The sequence below is a fragment of the Amblyomma mixtum genome, chromosome 8 (assembly GCF_055824585.1).
Source record: "Amblyomma mixtum isolate Tamu chromosome 8, ASM5582458v1, whole genome shotgun sequence".
NCBI classification, from domain to species: Eukaryota; Metazoa; Arthropoda; class Arachnida; order Ixodida; family Ixodidae; genus Amblyomma; species Amblyomma mixtum.
Genome location: NC_143019.1, coordinates 63,225,926 through 63,247,539, shown reverse-complemented (window position 1 = coordinate 63,247,539; position 21,614 = coordinate 63,225,926). Strand labels below are relative to the sequence as shown.

The window sequence follows — 21,614 nt, the reverse complement described above, 5'->3', positions numbered from 1 at the left end:
GAAGGCCTTTATAAAAGCAAATAAACGAAATAAAATTTTTGCAAGAAATGTGGTTTAATTAAATTTTATGCACAAACGCGATTTATTTAGACTTCAAACACAAAGTCAAAGAAGCAAGGAAAAATAATAAACGATAAAACTGCTCCGCAAGTGAACGAAACGAAAATTGACAAAATATTTAAGTTTCTCTGCTTGACACGCGACATATAGAAGTACAGCCTCTCAACTTAATAATATCGCGCGGGCGTCAGCAGTTCGCTCAGTCAGCGCCTTCAAGCACTTCCTACATTCTAGCACGGGGAAGGGGGTCTCAAATCCCTCGTTAATCCAGGTTGAGGGTTCGAGACCTCCAAGGCACCCCCTGACTAAGCAGTGCATGCAGTACAGACAAGGTGCTGACAAAGAGCGGTAGCAGACAGCTCGGCGATTTAGTCTAAAATTATGCCACGAAAGGAAGACATAATTAAGTGAATCATACTGTTTACTAATCAACAAAGACATTCAAACACTCCTGGCCTCGTGAACTACCAAAATAGTCGAGTACATAGCGACATGACTTCACTAACTTCACTGCATGACGACGTTGATGAATGCCGATCGGTGGCTGTGGAGTTGACCGTGCTCTTTCGTATGAGCAGACTCTCAGAGGGGCATGGAGGAGGGCGCTGCAGGGCGGCTCGCGAGCGAAGGGGAATGAATAAAAAAAGAACGGACGGCAAAAGCAGCGGCAGAGAGGTAGAGGACAACGCTCCTCCTCTACCTCCTCCTTTAGCAGCGTTTGTGTACTGTCGCAGTCAGCTCCGTCGCTCCGCGCGCTCCACTTGTCAGTGTTGGCTAGTAGTGAATTCGCGCCTCATCAGCGGAGTTGCCGTTGACTTGCAAATAATCTGCCTTCCTGTAACCGCACCAATAGGTGCTATGGGTATGAGGCTAACTATTTCGGCACTACTCGTCGCAGTTCTGTGCGCCCTAGTGGCGCTCAGCTCTGCTGCTCTGGTCGGAGCTCCGATGAAGCATGACCCGAAAGAGTTTGAGAATTATCTCGACGAGGCTCACTTCGTGGCGTCGTCCCAGGTGGAGGGCCGTGAGTTCTACGACACCGTCGTCGAGATCCTCGAAGCCGAAACCCAGGTGAGCCGCCGAGGAGCGAAGGGCGCAGCGCCGCTGGCTGCGCGATCCATTCGCGCGAGCAGCCGCGCTCACGCACTTGCACGTGATTTTGCGAGCGCATCGCGCAATCCTTGGCACGGGCACTGAGATGACGACGAAAAAGAGGCTCAGTCATGCGATGGGAAAAAATAGCATCTTCGATAAAGCAAGGACGGGGGCTCGATCGGGGAAAAAAAGTCTCGGCATCACCATGCACACAGAGCTCACAGCATGTAACTTAGAAACTCGTACACTGTGAGAGAATTCAGCTTTAACATTGTCCGCTGCCATAATTTGATTTGCCTGACCCAGCAGATCTTGTTGAGCAATTAAGGGGCATTAAAACTGTGTGTGGATTTCCGTTATCGTCACCTGTATGCTTCTTCGACGCCTGTTATCACCCCATCAAATGCAGCGAGAGTTCGGGCCGCTAAGAGCAACAGCTATTTGCTGAATATGCAAACTTTGTTATGTTACAACAGAAATATCCATATGTATAAGTCAGCATTTTGAGGGGAGATATCGTGAGGGTAAAATCTCACATCCGTTGTGAGTTTAGTTTTTTAACCGCACTGTATGATTAGTAATAATGAAATAAGTTAATTGGAACTCTGCGCACGCATGTGCCCGCGCGCGCTCATAATTAGCTCTTGCTATTTTTTATCAGGATACTTTCTCAGAAAGAAAGAAAAAGACTCGATGCTTTCTATCTCTTACATATGTGCGCATCTCACCTGTATGGTGCGATTGAGCTATCTCCTCTGCCAGCGAAGATAATGGATGGCTTTGTGATAACTCGCTTGAGTGGCGACGATGCATCGTTAGCCGTAAGCCCTGTGGGGCCAGAAATGACCTTTAAAAGTTTTTCCGATTGCAGTTGCTGTGCGAATGTGAATTGCTGCCTTTTATCTTATTTTGCTTCGCACAAAGATATTCATGATGTGTAAATATACAGGCAGAAATAACACAGCGGTGAATTCTTTTCCACTTTTAATTAAAATTCCCGTCACACCCCTCAAGTGCTGCCACACAGCTGTTGTCCTTATCTGCCCAGTTTGTGTGGTACTTAAAAATAGCTATTATAATTTACGTGCTGGACTTCACTTGCCGAATCATACATCCTCTTGAGGCCTGGCAATGGAAAATTTGTCCAGTTTGACCAATTGACTACTCCCAAGAAACATTACGGAAACGTAAGCTACTCTGGGAGTCTGCTCGAAAGGAGAATGATGACGGATATAAAGTGAAATTAGTACAAGATAGACTGATCATAAATAATGAAACGTTTGCCTGGAATGATGCATTGAATCACCATGCTAAAATTTCCTCCATCCTACATTGAAAACTGATTGACTTCTTGCTCCGACACCTTCGAGTTGTTGACACCTTAATATTCCTAACTGGAATCTGGAATGCCCAAAGTATAGTAGTCAGTAAAGCAGAATTGCTCAAAGTCTTACTGATCACTCATAGTCCACCCATAGGGGTCATAACTGAAACTTGGCTTCGCTCTCCCATCAGTGGTGACTATTTTCCCTCCCTGTTATAAAGTCCAGGCGAGACGGGCATTGCAGTCTTAATAAAACATGATGTTGAAGGTGTGATTTTACAGCAGATAGAAAATCGCGGAAGTCTGTTTTTAGAAATAAACTACGCTGGTTGTTTCACCCTGGGTGCACTGTATAGGCCTCCAGATTCTGACACCAAATATCTCCGCAGATTACAGGAGCACATGTTTTTATTTACGAACAGTAAAATTATCCTTTGAGGAGACTTCAATAAGCATGGATTGGTCTACTGAGTGTTTTGAGCCTTTTGAAAATGCGGACATCATATCAGATTTAATGATTGTTCATAATCTTAATGAAGTTGTGAGTGAGCTAACGATGATGCGAGGGACAATTAGTTCCGTCTTAGACCTGGTATTTGTTAGCCATTGTTTTCCTGTGCACACATCATCTGTATTAAAAGGAATATCGGATCACAACCTGGTGCATGAATCTTTAGTACTTTCTCCGTGGGAAAAACATGTAAACCAGTGCAAAAATAATGAAAGATTTTTCGCATGCAAATGATGAGTCAGTGCTTGATTACCTAGATATTGCTTTTGATAAATTTTTGGGCAGTGATGTCTCCGTTTTTTAGAACACTTTCAAGGAACACTGTGAATTTTGTCTACATAATTCCTGACAATTTTGTCTACATAAAAAACATGCGAAGAAAACACATCCATGGATTTATCGTCATATTATTAATCTAAATGGAAGGTCAAATGCCTGAAACATTTCAATGAGCAAACTCAAATTTTCTATCAGAGCTTGTACCTTAACTGTCTTCTAACATTAGAACCGCCAGGAAATGGTACTTCGGCGAATGCGTTCCGCAGTTCATAAAAAGTAATTCAGCTAAATTTTTGAGTCACATCGGAGAGTCGAATAATCCAGTTGGCCTAATTGTCCTGAATGGAAGTATCAGTGCATGCCAAAAGAGTATTGCCATAAGTTTTAATAATTATTTTCACCCGTCATCACGACGATCAAAGCTGGGTGCTATACTTCGCAAAAGCTAATGCTTTCAAGTTTTCTTTTTTATTCGAAGACGGTTACTCGTTATAATGCCTTGCCTGAGAGTGTGATATTCACTGGTGGCTTTTTGTTTTGAAGGCTCTTCATGATGTATTTTAGTTACTGTATAAGTGCATTCTTCAATTTTATTTGTCGTGAATGTTTTTTACCCCTGACTGATTGCTTTTGTATTGCATGTTATATCTTTGTGCCCTCCCTGCTTGGGCCTAAGCAAAAGGTCTGCAGTATTGTGCAAATAAATAAAAATAAAAAGTAAAAATGTATTCGTTTCAGACACGCATTGTTTTCTATGCTGTCAAGAAAAATCTGAAATTCACAAAAGTAACATTAATGGCTCTAAAACTTTTTAGAATTCAACCGCAGTACATACTTCCACCCTCCACCTTCCAAAATTGATTAGGGAGGTCACAGAGACGTCTAGCTAGACGTCTCTGAGAGGTTTTTGGTTTGTTGGGCAGCTCTCAATAAATAAGGAGACTAACTGCAATAGTTAGAAAGTTGACGATTCCGTATTAGTCAGCCAGCCTACAATTTGGCATGTCTTAGCAGTATTCTTATGCGCTACACCACTGATACTGCTATGCTGAAAAAAAGCGTTCTTATAACTCAAAAAGCCTATTTTCAAAGATTGCAGAACATCTTAGGTCAAACACTGAGCATATATATACTGTGAAACCAAGAAGCATTGGAGCAGGCTTTATCGTCACACACAGGTGATAAATACTCACAGGTGAAGTTCATGCACGTAGCTTACAATATATATTGGGTAATATTTATGTTCTCAAGGAAGATATTGGGGAACTTTTTCTTCTGCACTAATGTTTTTTGTTTGTTTTTCTTTTCAAGGAACATGTTATTGTACGAAACACTGGAGGTTTGGGGCCAAACACTGACGGATGCTTGCGACTAAAACCGCCACAAAGTCTGAGGCGACTCTCTATGGATGGTTTCTTGCTATCATATTTGCTAGTCATGATGGCCTGACATTCTTATGCAGACGCAGAGATCCTGGATAAGCACAGAATAAGTAAAACCGTTTCCTTGCCTCGAGATGCTTGTATATACCACTGAACTCTTTGCCTGCGCACCTCCACCCAGTGGGAATTATGCGTAAAAAGTGAGATGCGTTGTGGGTGTGTAGTACATGGACGCAACTGTGTATGTCGGAGGGCGGAGGGCACGAATTTCCTGCCTGCATATATTGCCTGGGTGATTTAGGAGGGCTAAACCACGCCTAGTTCCTTCCTGTCTTTATATCATTTCATGGCTTTTTGTGAGCACGTTCTCTTCTGGCTCCTAGTTTTTCTGCTTACGCTTTATTTTGCATTTCATATACGCATGCACGCTTTCTCTCTTGTGTTTGTCTGCCTTGATGCTTGCAAGTTTACTTTCTCTGTGTGCATTCGTAGTGCTGGGTTGGCATGCAAACACATTGCACGTGCCACCTGCAAGAATTTCCTGACTGGCACATCCATATATCCGTTTGGATAGCATACTGGAATGTTGGTTGGAGCACTTTCTTGTACTTCGAAAGTTCAGTTTTATCATTAGTACAGGCCACTCCAACAGTGACCTTGTTAGTAATTTTTGAAAGTGTCCATGGTTGCTTTGAAGTTCTTGAACTAGCTTAGTAGGTGTTTTGTTTATTGTTGGCCCCGCCTTTATTTTCTTTTGTTCGTGTGCTGTGCGATGTCAGTGCACGTTAAAGAACCCCAGGTGGTCGAAATTTCCGGAGCCCTTCACTACGGCATCCCTCATAGCCTGAGTTGCTTTGGGACGTTAACCCCAATAAACCAAACCAAACCAATCTTCTTTGATAATAGATAGCAGTGTTGTAGTTCGATCGTGTTACGAGAAAAATTTACAATGTGAATATCTATTTGTGTCAAAACACTTACATGCAGCTGCACTGTTTTGTGCAGTCTGCACTTGGGAAAATATATGGTAATTTCTTTTAGCTACAGTGTTTCATGTCTGCATAAAATGAGGTGACAGAGACATGTGTGCTGTTCTGATGTTGACTAATGGCAGCTCTTAAGATAAAAATGAAACATTTAAGCCTGAATTACTTCTTTAATTACATCCCCTTAGATGCTGTCTGAAGCCATTTTTGGGTGCGAAGAATGTGAAAAGAACAACACCTGTTAAGTAAATGCACCGATGAAGCCAAACGCCTAAAAACGAGAAGGCTTAGGACAGAGCATAGTGCTTAACCGCAGACTAAATAACTTATTCTGAATTACCTTTTTGTTTGTACACAGTGACAGTTACTGCAGTGTTCCTTTCCTCGTAACCAATTCATTATCATTATTTCAAGACAGCAAAATAAGAGCAACATGTCCTTTGGGAAGACCGCAGCAAACAAAACCAGTTTTTTTTTTTGCTATTTGTATTTCAGGTAATGGTATCCCTTTTTTGCCCTCAAAAGAGTTGGAAATTCTGGGAGTTCTCTTTTTTTGTTCCGACCATGAATAGTAGGTTGTCAATTTTACCTCCTCTGTCACTTGCTATTGTTTCTTTTTTGGAATCCCACTTTTTTTTAATCATTTAGTTATTTTTCTGTAGCAAATGTCACATCATCATCATCAGCCTGACTACGCCCACTGCAGGGCAAAGGCCTCTCCCATGTCTCTCCAGTTAACCCTGTCCTTTGCCAGTTGCGGCCACTGTATCCCCGCAAACTTCTTAGCCTCATCCGCCCACCTAACTTTCTGCCGTCCCCTGCTACGTTTGCCTTCTCTTAAAATCCACTCTGTTACCGTTAAGGACCAGCGGTTATCTTGCCTTCGCATTACATGCCCTGCCCAAGGCCACTTCTTCCTCTTGATTTCAACTAGGATGTCATTAACCCGCGTTTGTTCTCTCACCCACTCCGCCCGCTTCCAATCTCTTAACGTTACACCTATCAACGTTACAAATATACAAATGTTTTCATAGTTTAGCTCAACAGTGATGCTTTCTATTTTTGTAATTGCTACTTCTGCGTTCTGACACTCTGCACTCTTCCGTTTCGCCTGCAGGTTGTGTCGGGGGTGATATACAGGCTCAAAATGAAGATGACAGAATCGACGTGCAAGGTCTCAAAAGGGAACTATTCCAAGGAGCTGTGCGTGCCAAAGAAAGGGAAGGTGAGATGCGGCAAGACTTTGTTGGCAGCATGTTTTCTTTATTCCAAAGCAGAGCCCTCAATTCTGAGCACATCACTTTGCTTTCACTACTGTGTAGACTTTGAGTGCTGATGTTTTTTTAAAGGGACACTCAGGAGAAATTGAAATTGGCTTGTATCGACAGAATACCAGCTCCTGATTACAAAAATGCCGCTCATACTGACAACAAAGCTCTTGTAATGTAGAAAAGAGCAGGAACCAAAATATAGGTATCGCCGCCACAGGCCAAACTCGCAAGTACAAGCTTCATGACATCATAGGACAAAACAGTGTTGCTAGAACCAATGGTTCTAGCAAGACTAGGACACGAGAAGCCACGAATCACTGAGGCGCAGCAAATGCCTGCGCAAATCTCCTTGACGTCGCCAGATGGCGCCACGTACCCGACAGCTACGAGCGCTCCTGCAGCGCCGGGACCGATCAGCGCCTGCTCACAGTGGTATGCGGGCTCCCGGTATTCCGCTAACTGTAACAAGGTACATGGTATGCTAAACGTGTCTATTTGCGAGAACTTCGTTGACGACTTCGAGAACGGGATCCATTGTAACGCTGGCAAAACGCCGGTGCAAACGTAAACGAAGCGGCGGCTGCAATAGCTGATAGACGCCCTCAACGTGCGGCCGGCGGTAGCTGTCTTTTCGGCTGCTGCTGGGCCGCACTGCTGGCCGTCAGAAATCACGGAGTCTGCGTTACGTCATGTGCACGTCATGTTTCACGTCACTTAGTCCTGTGTCGTCATAGGAGAATCCCAAGTTTGAATCAGAGCGGCGGGAAAAACTTTTTCAACTTCGAATCCAAATTTCTTAGAAATAAATGCATCTTTCGCTGCCGGCCAAGTGGCAACAAAGCCATGACATGCCGAACTATCGGATTTTGCTATAAAAAAAATATTAATAGAGCTCTCCTCAGTGTCCCTTTAAAGTCTGTCTGCTTGACTGAAGATTACTGGATTAATTTTTCGAGGCTTTCTTTAATGCTTAACGTAATGTAAAAAAAAAAGGCAGCACTAAACACGGGATAGAATAACGATAAGGATGATAAGACAGGTGCTAGTTAGGAAGCATACACCAGCTTCCTAACTTCTTAACCTAACATTGCTTAATTTCCTGATTTCACACCTCAAATCATCTAACTAGGCCAGGTTTCAGTGAAACTTCCACAGATACGTGACTGCTGCTTTATTGAGTCTATAATACCTTTACACAGATCATTAGTTAACTGTAATAAATGAAGGCTGACAGCTTTGGAATTGATCGCACTCCTCAGCAAACTGTTTAAGAGTATCCTCATGTGTGGGCATTCAAATAACAGTGTCTAGTCTGCTGACACAAACTGTGGAGATGTGTGTGTACCTCATATTTTTTTTTTTGCATATGGGCAAGATCTTCTGGCAGTGCCTTGGATAGACACATTGGCCGAATATCCGAATGCCCATTTGCTTCTTACAAACTGGACCACACACGCTAGATTTTCCTACATGCATTTATCATATTTTAAATCAAGATAAACCATAACAGCACAAGCCATTTTGGTCCTTGTACCAGCGCTAAAATGATTTACAAGGTATTTCTACATCATGCAGATATACTTCATGTGAATGCTGATGGGAAAATTAAATCTGTGCTTCATAGTTTTCTGTGGCATTCAGCTTATTACACAATACAGAGCCGTCATTTTAATAAGATAGGGTTGTTTGTCTGTCCCTAGTTTTTCATAATTTAACTTTTCATGTTTAGCATATGTGTTCAGTTCCTTTGCTCTCCACTTGATCAACTGCCTTTGTTGCTTCAACAGCCGGTAAAGATTTGCGAAGCGGAGGTGTACAGCAGAGCGTGGGAGAACTACCACAATGTGAACTCCTTCACATGTGAAGCGGTACGTCCACATTTCTAAATCGTAGTTCTATTTTGTTGCACTGAAACATGTAGTACATTTATATTCTTCCTATGCTAATGCTGGTTAAAGTGTAAAGGGCATGCATTAGGCAAGATGTTTGTTTTAGTTTGGTGTGGTAAAGATCTCATCATTAAGTTTTTTCATTAAGCTTCTTCAAATTCTACACAGGGCTTGCGGTAGCAGTTGTTACATCTGTTCATACTTATGTTGAAAACCTTCTGTGTGCATAATTGTTTGCCTTGTCTTCGAATAAAAGCTTGCCTTCATATTTGAGGGAACTGCTAACGGGAAATTTCATGCTTTCTTGGGGTGGTTTTGCACCGCATGAATTCGCAGTGGTTGTCCCTTTTCTTTGCCAGCAAATTGATGAATAATTCGAATTTTCTGTCTAATTTTCTAAAATATATTAAATATATTAAACATATATTATATTAATATATTAAAATATATTTAAAAAAAATTAAAAAAGAGGCTACTTATATATTATAAGTAGCCCCTTTTTTAATTTTTTTTTCCCTTAGAACATAACTTCTGAAGCAGCTTTTTGAGCTGTGCGAGCATTTGTAATGGCTCGCTTCCACAGGAGCTTTGTGTTCTGTGGCTGACACAGATGCTCGCTAGGTTTTATTAAAAAATTTAACAGAGTAAGAATGGTGCTTCTTCTAAGCTCTTTAGGCAAAAATGTCCCTTGTAATGGTTTTCTTTCCTTGATCCAGGCCATGTCAATTGTCACACGGATATCGGGAGTTCTAGATCCAAAGGTATGTCCTTCACATGGAGCATTTGTGATGGTTCACACTGTTATTTACCTGGTGATTTAGTATTTGGACATTCTTTTATCATTTAAGTGTGTTCGTGTGGGGCCACTGCAGTGGCTCAGTGGTTATGGTGCTCGGCTGCTGACCCGGAAGATGCGGGTACGATCCTGGCCACGGCAGGTGAAATTCTAGAGGCCCGTGCACTATGTGACATCAGTGCATATTAAAGAACTCCAGGTGGTCGATATTTCCAGAGCCCTTCACTATGGTGTCCCTCATAGCCGAGTCGCTTTGGGGCGTTAAACCCTCATAAACCATAGACCTGTTCGTGTGGCAATTTCATGTAATGCCGCAGGCCTGTTTGAACAAACTATTTCAGATCTATAATCAACGCCAGCATGTTCAATGGTGTGCAATTGTAATGCAATTTTGCTTTTCCTGGGGCTTTGCGTTAATATAACCACGTCAAGCATGGCACTGGGAGACCTGGTTAATTGCTATACATTTGGGTGCGTTGTAGGAAAGAGTGAAGTGCCGTGACACTTTGTGCTAAGGAACTGAGATTTTTGGTCTGTTTTGACAATTACTTCTTTAAAAGCATGCAAGCGAGCTATAAGTGATCCTCATTTGCAGGGAGATATACAGCAAACAAACAGTAAATGTCCTGCTAGGCATAAAGAAAAGCCACAGATGCCTGCATTGAAATGCGGCTAAGATTGTCATGTGCTGTCACACCGTTCACTATAGGAACCTTAAATGGAGCTCTTTGTATGTACTCACTCTGTATTCTAGTTTCATTTTCATTTCTTTTGAGAGGACTGCTGTGAAATATGAGTGTGAGGGTCATCAAAATACCTTGCGCATGAAAGGAACTGGTCATTGGCACTACATTATGTGTGGGTCAGCAATGTCTTCATATCGTATGCAGAACTGTAACACTGTCCTGTAGATGTTCAGTTCTTGCCCTTATTTGAAGTGACGTAAGTGTAATGCTCCTTCTCTGAAGAAAAACTGAAGTGGAACTGCAGTGGCATCAGCATGTGATGTTAAATCAAATCAAATAATTTATTCCATGCACTTATGAGGATGTGAGTAGTAATGTAATATGGAATAGGCAGTGTAATGGGTAGTAACGAGCAGTAATTTGACCATACTTTTTTTTTCTAGCCAGTGTTTTCAAGCGCACAGCATTGGAATCCCGATCTTTTTGCTTTTCAGTGTGTTTTTCTGGCGCTAAAGTATTATGCAAGTCTTGCTCCAAAGTAACAATGTCGGAAACTAAGCTATACAGTATGACGTCGCCGCCTCGGAAAAAAAAAATTGTTTTCTAAAATGGTGCATAACATATATTAGTCCCTTCATTTCACCATCCTTGTTGCCATAGTTTCTTTCAACTTGTAATTGGTTTAAACTATGTTCTAGTTTGAAACATTGCACATTTCCTTGTGTGCCATTCATTGGCTCTTGTTCATACGTCACATCCCAGCACGAACAATCTTGGGCAGAATAGAAAGTATAGAAGTCTATTTTGGTATTCACTAGTCATTTACTGCTTTCCCTTATTAAAAGCTGCTGCAGTTAAATCTTGTGTGAACTAATGCCAGTAACAAAGGCTTCAGTGGTGCATTGTGATCTACTGCATTTACAACGGTGCGCACTCTTGTTCTGTAAAATGCATGGTTTCTGATGCATCTAATGCACGCAAAAACTATGAATGGACACTGGCTGTGGTCGCAGCTGCTGTTATAAAATTGAATGAAAGAAAGCACTGACACCTTTGAAAATCTCAGGTTTTCTCTTTTCTACTGCAGCGACTCATTGGTACACCTAGAGCTTCATTGTGAAAAGAAATAGTTGAAAACCACGTCACTTCACTGCAACCACCTTTGCTTGTGCGGTCAAATTGTGCTGTTGAGCAAATATTTCACAGTTTCGAAATCTTTGCGTATATCTGTATTTTCCAGGACTTGACTTTTGCCTACCTGTCAAAGCATCTCAAGTTGTCCCAGGAGCGGTCACTCTTCAGTGTGTTTGTCCGGACTTACAACAAGACTTACAAGGACAAAGAAGGTTTGGAAGCACTCAGTTTAATACTTCAAGCTTGGTAAAAACTACTGTTGCTTTGCTTGAAGCTTCCATCTGCTTGCAGTGTGACTGGTGTGTACACTAGATGCTGATGGGACGAAAACATCAGTTCAAATAAAGTGGCAGTTCAAATTAAGTTTGAATTAGCAGGATTTAACTGTGGCACTTGCAAAAAGATTGTCATAGCTGATGAAGGTATGAAGCAACATCTAGTACTTCTTTTTTTATGCTTTTTCTCTAATACTAGCACCAAGTCTGAGTATAAGGTGTTAGTGATTTTCCCGAAACTGGCGCCACGCTGTGGCGGCACCTCGAACTAGTTCTAGAAAGAATGGCACGCGCGGAACTACGTCATTTGCTTTGTTACCCAAGTGGTTCACTAGCAAACTTGGACATTGTTGTCTGAGTTGTCTGAATTACTTTCTCATTTTTTCACTCTCTCACTAATTTGACATGACAGCAATGAGTGGATTAAACAAGCATGTATATAATCTTCTGCATGTTAAAAAGTCAGGCTCATAAAAATAAATTGAGGAGGTCACTGCATGAACCATTTCTTTGTCTAAAATTTAAGAGTGACTCTAGGCTCCTACCTTATTTTGTTGTCATGTCAGGCTTTCTGCAAGTTTGGCATAGCAATGAAGTATATAAAAATTTACAATGTAAAAAATACTACGAAATATGAGTAAAAATTTGCATTTGTTCATTTAGTGCACTTGCCAATAAGCGTGCCAAATTTCATTGCTCTACGACAAAAAAAAATTTTCAACTCGGAAAACTGGTTCCCCCCTGAAGTGGTCATATTATTGTGACAAGGATTTTTTGAAGATTCCTGCCAGTAGGTTTTGGGCACATGGGACCTTTGCAAGTTTCATGCTTCATGTCAATTGCCACTGTTGCCCTCATACCAGCAGTTTCATGCATGTTTAAATTGTAGACATAGAATTTACCTTGTTGCCTCTTGTAACCTGTCTTTGTCAGAACATGAAGCCCGCTTCATGATCTTCAAGAACAACTTGAAAAGGATTGCCCTTTTCAACCGGCTCGAAGAGGGAACAGCCCATTACGGACTCACAGAGTTCTCGGACTTGTCCCGTGAGTGGAGCCGGGCTATTCTCTTTAAATGTTTATTTTTATACTGTTTTAATATTCTCCTGATGGCAAGAGCTGTTTTGGTATGATTTGGGTAATTACACACTCAGCGTATAGGGAGGGCATTTATCCGACGAATTTCTGACATTCTTGCATCGAGAAACTGTTTTACACATATGTTTCCTACATTATACTAAAATTTCTGAGGATTCTTCAACTTTCACTCTTTCAGCTCTGTGGTACTAAAATAGTGTGCTGTATTTTCAATAGCTCTGCCAGCCAAAAGTGTAGAATTTGATGTACCACCTTGAAGTCTTCAGGTTGCATGATTGAGAGGAAAAGGTTGATTTCATCGTGAATTTTTAGTGACTATTAAATCAACAAATGGCTATACCCCTGCATATGGGTGGCTAAAAGAACACCTTTTTGATAAGAATGCTAACTCATACTTTTGCTTGACTAGAAGTGTATGCGTAAAGGTACAAACAAACAAATTTAAATGTGCTAGTCTCTTTTTTTTTTACCATGCTATGCAAGAATTATAGTTTAGATGTGTATACTTGTGTTCGTTGACACATTGTTGTGTCCTTCTAACACGTTTGCACTGTAGCAAGTGAGTTTGAGCGCTACCACCTCGGACTGAAGAAGGATCTTAACGAGCACAAGGAAGAGGTGAAACCCATCAAGGTTGGACCTGTTCACGAACCACTGCCAGACCTTTTCGACTGGAGGACCAAGGGGGCAGTGACGGATGTGAAGAACCAGGTGAGGTGTCCAGAGAAATTTAAAAATTTAACCATTTTACAGAATTACTTATTCTTTTGCAAATTGAAGCAGTATACTTCAGGGGGGTAGGTACAGACCCAAGATTGCTCATTCTTATGCAAGCAGTAGAAAATTAAAGAGGGAACACACCAGAAGCTTCACAGCTCATTTGTAGTGTGTGCAAATATTCATAATTTGAAAAAATTGCAAGTGTTAGCCATTCATATGACTTGTTCTGTGCTCTTGCTGTTAGAAGCATCTGTCTCTTGATTGAAGTTGTCCTGTGCGTATCGAGAGAGCAGGCAAGGGTAGGAAAAAGTTACGATGCACTGACTGTTGTGGAAATAAGCACACGCAGTAGAATGCTTCTCTCAGTTAAACGGGTGGATAGTTTGAGCTCAAATTTAGCACAGAAATGGCAATTGGTTGGTAGAATTGTTTCATGCTACATCTGTTTGGGTTGCCTGAATCGATAAAAAAGAGTTGCATATTCGGATTGTCTGTGGCGACGACGAACAAAATCAAGCTGTTCTGTCAGCGATCGCATCGGCGGTGCCATCTTGTTTGTCAACCGTGGAGATTCAACATGGGAAGGGTGGGGGGGGGGGCTGTTTTGCAGGACATTTGAAGACTCCTTCACCAAAGACTTGAAAATTAGTGGAGTTTTGGCCAATCTAAGTTTATTGTGATCATTGATAAAGCATTTAAAAAAGCATCTTCAAACCTTTTGTAAAACAACCCTCCCCCCCCTTCTGCCAAATCTCCACGGCCGACAAACAAGATGGCGCACTGGTGCGATCGCCGACACTGCGGCTTAATTTCCTTCGTCGTCACCGCAGATGATGTGAATATCCGACTTCTTCTGGTCGAATCAGGTAAGTACCCTAAACAACCAGGTATAAAACAATTCTGCTTACCAAATGGCATTTCTGTGCGAAATTTGAGCTCGAACAATGCGCCCGTTTAGCCGGGAGAAGCATTCTAGGGTGCGCGTTTATTTGCGCAACACGTTGTACATTACAAAGAAGTGTCTTGTCATTGAAACCAAGGAATGCATCTGGCAGTCTTTTTTTTAATGGTGCTGTTGATTAGAGTAGGAAATTAGTTGTGTAATGATTTAGGTAGAAAATATTTCAACAGAAAATAGAAGTAAAGACAACCGCACACTGCCGGTGGGATCTGAACCTGCAGCCACTGTATGTTGCACGCGGTGCTCAGCCAACCAAACTATAGCAGCAGCTGTATTACGCGTACTTTCAAGTGTACTGATGTCATGGGCAGTATAACCTTTGTAGAGTTCTTTAGTGCCACCCCAACCACAGCAGTGGATGTGGAATGTCCTTCCGTAAGTACCACACTGGCTTCTTTCATATAGAGGGGGGGTGCTTTTAATGCGATTGTGTTAAGGCTTTCATTCTGCAGAAAATCTGGCGTTGTCATGAGCAAAAAATGGGCCGGGGTAGGGTGGCCCACATGGTTCAGGTAGAGACGCATTTTATTAGCTGCAGTGTTTGGTGGTGTGTGCAAGGAAGCAGAGAAATCGGGGAGTCTAAGGATAGTACGTAATGCGGTCAACCTAGAACAGTTCGTGATGTTTCGTTACGTCTAGATTTTTGTTACATTCAATTTTCTGCAACGTGCAAAACATAAACCAAAATAAGAAATATATGTAAGTGAAATCATTTCGAAGATGCTTATAGTAAACTCCCGTTACTCTAGGTCGTAAGTATGGATAACACGCTGGTAACACGACTGTGGCAGTAGCTACTGCAACCTCTGCCATGTTTCACACAATGCCAGCACGAGTGAGGCAGGGAGAGTGGGGAGGAAGTGGAGTTGGCGGCAACCGTGGTTAGGCTAGAGGGGAGCACAATGATCGTGCCACTGCTGCTAGACCAATCAAGGCAGCATCTACCTCTTCCTGCAAGTTTCCGCTCTTTCCCATCATTACCCTAGGAAATGGATTGTACGCCTTGCATTGCCACTGCTCTCTGCCATCCCCGCTCTTGATGCACAACAGCTGTCAGCGAATCACACGAGCGACCGAGTGGTGGCAGCGGGCATGCACTGCTTGTCCCATGTCTCTTCTTGCTTTGCCCTATTGTTTTCTGCTGCTTTTGAGCACGGACTGTTGCAGTGCCACGTGGTGTGATGTTACAAAAGGGAAACAGCAGGGACTTCTTTGTTTGCCATGTCGAGTTGCCGACGGCGCTCGAGCATGGTGTATTTTGTCACTTTCCTTTCATGTCAACCTGTTTTTTATCCTCATGAAACATTCGTTCGATCTGGCCAAATTTCAAGTAACTCAGCATCAACTAATAGATGGTCAGCATAGCAACTTCGTTATACCAAGGTCAGCTGCTGCAACACCTTCATTACATCGGGTTCACAAATACACATGCTTCAGTGGGGTCAGCTTTGGGTAATCGAAAAACTTTGTAAAATTGAGGAATCCATTACATGGAGGTTTGTTCAATCTAGGTTTAACTGTAGCTGTAGCTTGCCAGTACTCACCTATGGGGCATGAAACTTAGAGACTAATGTAAAACTTTAAATTTAATTGAGGACAACGCAGTGAGCTATGGAAAAGAAAATGATAGGGGTAACAATAAGAGGCGGAAAGAGAGAAGAATGGGTTACAGAATTCAAATGTGAGTTTATGACGTCCAGGCTTAGTTCAAGAAGAAGAAATAGGCTTGGGCGGGGCATGTAATGCAAAGCCAATTTAACAGATAATCATTAAGTGGGGTGGACTGGATTCCAAGAGAAGGCAAGCATAGCAGGGGGCTTCAGAGGGTCAGTTGGCCAGATGAGATTAGGAAGTTTGTGAGCTTTGTGGGGATTGGTTTACTGCAGCTGGCACAGGACAGGACTAATTGGTGGAATATTGGAGAAGCGTTTATCATGCAGTGGACACAGTTTGGCCGGTGATGATGGCAACTGATGATAACTCCTCACTCGACCTGCAGGGGGCATGCGGTTCGTGTTGGGCCTTCTCAGTGACTGGCAACGTGGAGGGGCAGTGGTTTCTGTCTCGCAACAAACTGTTATCACTTTCAGAACAAGGTGAGCCTTCTCCACCAGTTGTTGCTTGGGTCTTTCTGTACAATCTCTCATCTTTGTTTGCTGCATGCAATAAGGGAGTAATTACTCACTGGCATCCACCCAAGCGCAGCCACGCGGCTACAAAGGAAAGCTATACAGCTTTCTCAGAAACTTCGTAGTTAAAGAAAAATTCGTCCTGGTCCGGGGTTCGAACCCGGGACCACCGCTTCACCGGAGCAGTCGCTCTACCAACTGAGCTAACCGGGACGGCAAGCTTATGGTAGGGCGAGAGCGAATTGATCAATAACTCAAAGTGGGAACAGTGTTGGTCAAATGTTTAGGGGAATCCCCCAAAGTGGAGTAAATTTGTAATAAGGGAGTAATTACTCATTGGCATCCACCCGAGCGCAGCCATACGGCTACAAAGGAAAGCTATACAGCTTTCTCAGAAACTTCGTAGTCAACGAAAAATTCGGTTAACGTAGTTAACGAATTTTTCGTTAACTACGAAGTTTCTGAGAAAGCTGTATAGCTTTCCTTTGTAGCTGTATGGCTGCGCTTGGGTGGATGCCAATGAGTAATTACTTCTTTATTACAAATTTACTCCACCTTGGGGGATTTGCTGCATGCATTTGTGCACGTTTTACATTATCGAGAACATAAGCTTCCTGGATGCTCGAGGGGCTCATGAAGTACATGGATGAGCTATTAAAACAAATAGCTCTTTGTTGTGTGGCCATGAAACCAGGTGAGCTCCTGCAAATGGCTCACTTACATACCGTGGAGTCTTGTTATTGAAGTGACACCTCTAGTCAAAGGTCTTAAGGCCACACAGTTTCCTTTTACGCTGTAGTAGTTGAGCAATTATGGCACCCCCGAATCTCCAGAAGGGGAGAAAGCCATTGCTTCTACACGTAACTTGGAAGACAGAATGTAATGTTTGTTCTTCGATATATTGATTAACTGGTCAGGTAAGATGGCAGTGAGTAATATTCAAACTCATTTGAACATTGGCAATTAATTACTGCCTTGATGGCTATCTGGTGTTTATACCGCATGGATTTGCTAACGCTGCTTTAATACACAACAGATACAGTGCTGTATCTTGCATCAGCATGCTGTGTTATGGTAGTGCATTTATTGTGTTTGACAGATGGTAGTCATCTAGTGGTAGTTGGAAAGTCTCGGATCTTGCAGTCATTGTGTTTGCATTATATGGGGTTTTCACTGCCCTATTTAGTGCAGTAAATCCTCACTAAAGTCATAAAAAGGAAAAAAATAATTTCAAGATAAACAATATAGAGAAGTATTAGTGTACTGACTGTGTAGTGAAAAAATTTAAGCCTTCAATACAAACTCCATTACACAAACCGAGAACACACCTACAATAAAAACAGATGGCACGTTCTTCGAGGTTTCATTGCCTGTATTCCTAGATACCCAAGCTTCATCACTGAAAGCCTTTCAATATAAGCAGTGGTGAACACACAATACATATTGCAGCTTACTGTCCTACATGAAAAACTTTTTCAACTTAATGAGTACTTTAAGTTTACTGGGGTTTAGTGTTGCTTACTACTTTGTTTAGATCTTGTTACTGTGGATTACTGGTAAAGAACGATCTGTTATTAATAGCAACGTTGCTTGGAAAAGCTGCCTTTTGCACATCGTTTAAGATGAAGCTGAAAATGAGGGATGCTCACCAAAATGTGGACATTCTGGCTTCCACTTGGGAACACTGCTCACACTGAAGAAGAAAGGTGGCATATTTGGCTTCAGCAGAGTGGTTTACTCATTCATTCATACACAATGCTTTGGGTTTTGTTTAGTACATTGCAAATGTCTCGTGGTGAAACAGGAATGACAGCTTTATAAAAGTTTGGTTGGCATCTTTATTAACCGCTTCACCGTGTCTCTTATGAAACAGCCAGGCTTCAGTCATGCTATTCATTTTGTCTCGACCTTTAACCTTAACAACAAAGTTTGTCCCGAAGGGGCTTTGTCATATACTTGAATTATATATATAAAAAAAATAAATTAAAAAATTGGAAAACACTCATGCAGGAGCACATAGGTTTCTGCAGGTTGGTAAGTGATTGACAACGATTTAGCAATTAGATAACCATTGAACAATTTAGCAGTTTGATAATGCGCATAGACCGTACCCAAGCACTATGCTTTCACTTAATTAGTAATGCTGGGAACCTGTGTATGAATTGTACCCAAGAGCCATGGAAACAAGTGAGCTTATTGTGTGAGACGTATAATGTGTGAAACAACTTGAGTTCACTCTGATAATATGACCAAAGGCTTTGTTTCATGCAGAGTTTCTTAAACAATTGAGAATTCCTGTGAGCTCTTTTTGTGTCCCTGTTTATGCTATGCTTCTCTTGTTTGAAAGAAATACTTGTCTTTGCTTGTTTTGAAGGTGCTTGAATGTCGGTATTTACTGGTCGGCTTTTATCAGCCACAAGCGACGAGAGTGGCATGGGTTGCTTGCAATATTTTTGTATGTTTTTTTTTTTCTCACAGAGCTCGTTGACTGTGACAAGGGAGATCATGGATGTGGGGGTGGTTACATGGGCCAAGGCCTCAAGGCGGTCATTGAAATGGGTATGTCAGTTGTATTTTGTCATAGCCTTTTCTTATTACATTTATCTATGCTTTGCATTATTGCCCAATCACTCTGGTTGCAGTGAATGGTGTTGCTTTTTGGTGGAAAGCTCGCTTTAATTTCTGGGCTTCCTCATTTCTTGTCCCTACTGATTTTTTTTTCCATGGTGCTGTTGTATGGAGCTTAACGGGATACTGTACCAAACTTTTACAGCCACAGCTTAGGATGCAAATGAGAGTTGAATTGATAAACATGATAAATATGATAAGCTGTTTCGGAAAATAGGGCGCCATACAATTTTGTGATTTTTTTATATCTCCGCACCTGGCAAACCTCCTGTGAAAGCTTTAAACAACACATCACGACACCATCGGTGCTCCCATACGCTTCAAATCACTACATGCAGGTGGTCAAAAAGAGCTAGAGTTTTTCTGTACGTGCTTTATCTAGCTCTTTGCCGCCTTGCTGCGGTTGACCGCCATAATGCAGCATTTGACATGACTCCGTTCTCTCAGTGCTTTCTCTCAGCTTTCGGACAAGCAGCGCCACCTGAGAACAAATAGGAGAAATTTCATGAGAACGGATATGCGCTTCTTAAGAGCACTGGTTCCCATCAGTTCAGTTTCAGGGACAGCTTTGGCTGCCTTGTAGTGCTTTGTTGCTTGGGCATTTTTGTTTTTAGATGGCATTGATGTTGTGTGCTTAGGCTTTGCGTATATCATTCAGGTGCAGAGAATATTTTTCCGCCATAATGCCATGTTTGAGGAAGAAAAGTTCTGTGGTGCAATGGATTTGCGTTGCATTTTCGACAGAAATCCCGTTGCTAAAAATCAATTTTTCCTATCTTTTTTTTTTTGTATTAACAAGCATGCACGCAATGCACTGTCTCCACTGGATGTGTGCTACCTCGTAGGCAGTGTTTGAGATGGTTTTGAGCCAGAATTGCTGTTTAAAAAGCTGTCTCATGAGCTGAGACGCAAAACCAGAAGTTACAAGCATTTGGTATGGCAAAACAAAATGCTGACGTACTGCAACATGCAAGGCTGAGGATGAGAAGCCCTGGAGGCTATGGATTCAAGCTGCATAGCCATCATGGCCAATCTTTGGCAGTTCCATTTATTGGCGAAAAGAATTGCCAACATGCCTTTCACTGTGGCATGCACTACAGCAACTGCAACATATTGATCCCAGCTGCCTCTCACAGTCACAATGGAACTGACATATGCTTCCAGCATTTTGGCCAGTCGGTGTTGCTCAAAACGACTGCTTTGAAATCAACCGAAGTAGGGATATGGGCCCAGTTTGGCTGGAGCACTTTTTTACACTATCTCAGCTTGTTTTGGTCATCGTGGTGACAGGTCATACCTTGAGCTTGTAAGGCTCTATATGACCACGAGCGAGGCTGTCTCCTATCATGCCTGCAGTTGAATTTAAGATCCGTTCGTTTCTTCAAGGAAGGTTTCCAAACCCTTCCTCTAGTGTACTAGTTCGGTGTGGAAGAAGACCAGGAGGCGTTCTTATAGATGATGACAGAACAGCATATATTTACAGCATACATATACAGAAAGTAAAACTGGAAGAAGCAGGAATGAATTTACAAAAAGGAAAAACTTTGTGCTACTTTACTCATCGACCTAGCATGCTAAGCATGGAGCCCCAGCTGAGGCTCGACTTCATTCGTTCATTCCGATTTTTAAACCCTTAGTTAACAAAGAATTAGGGGAGGTCATTTTCAGTGGCCTGCCCCGAGCATCAATTCTCCAATCAAACATATTGTGCGAAGTGGGCCCTACCCCGTGGGTTGGGCTGAGCCTCAAACCCAGGGAATCGCTGAGAGCACAAAACAAACCAAAAACAAATACGACACCACTCTCTCTCCGGTAAGGGCATCCAGATCCTCTCCCGTTGGGGCTCTTCTTCCGACTTGTCTCAAGCACACTGCCGCCCCCCTGTTCACTGCGTTGCAAGTCAAGTTCTTGACACTGATGCGTACCCACCCATTGTCAGTGTGTCTTTCATAAGCAACAAGAGAGAAAGAAAAAGGGCCACAAAGCTGGTACAGTGGAACCTCGATTATACGTCCCCCAGTCATGCGACGACCCGCATTTTACGACGAATTTGTGCGGTCCCGGCAAAACCACCATAGAGACAATGCATTAAAAACCTCGGTTATACGACGCAAATTTTAGAAGGACCCCGCTTCGTACGACGGCTGGCTCGTACCGTCAGTCAAAAAAGGTCGTCAGCAAACGCAGGCCGGGATGTACCGTATTTTCGCGATTCTAATCACCCCCCCCCTATTTTCGGAAAAAAAATTCTGAAAAAAAAAAAAACTGCATGCGAATCTAAGCACCCCCGTTTTTGCGCGGAAGAGAGCGTTGCCGAGGCCGCCAAGTGCACTTGCTCTCTTTTTCGTGGAGCCTGTGCAGTCGGAGTCCCGAGGAGGCGGGGCCTGCGC

General features: G+C 42.4%; 1 protein-coding gene and 1 long non-coding RNA gene across 2 annotated transcripts in view; one reads left to right on the top strand and one right to left on the bottom strand.

Moving 5' to 3' along the window:
* Positions 1-752: 752 nt before the first annotated feature.
* LOC149332745 (cathepsin L-like) overlaps positions 753-21,614 on the top strand; it is a 38,111-nt gene continuing 17,249 nt past the window's right edge. The window contains exons 1-9 of the mRNA XM_089558327.1: positions 753-1,131; positions 6,755-6,862; positions 8,696-8,776; positions 9,514-9,558; positions 11,520-11,625; positions 12,622-12,735; positions 13,343-13,497; positions 16,467-16,563; positions 19,075-19,155. Of these exons, the coding sequence (XP_089414453.1) occupies positions 919-1,131; positions 6,755-6,862; positions 8,696-8,776; positions 9,514-9,558; positions 11,520-11,625; positions 12,622-12,735; positions 13,343-13,497; positions 16,467-16,563; positions 19,075-19,155 (1,000 nt within the window). The 5' untranslated portion in view covers positions 753-918. The remainder of the gene's footprint in view (positions 1,132-6,754; positions 6,863-8,695; positions 8,777-9,513; positions 9,559-11,519; positions 11,626-12,621; positions 12,736-13,342; positions 13,498-16,466; positions 16,564-19,074; positions 19,156-21,614) is intronic.
* On the bottom strand, positions 847-21,348 carry LOC149332746 (uncharacterized). Its single transcript, XR_016285255.1, has 3 exons — positions 21,024-21,348; positions 18,246-18,289; positions 847-1,253 (listed from the first exon to the last, which is right to left on the bottom strand). It is a non-coding gene; the product is annotated as an uncharacterized LOC149332746 (long non-coding RNA).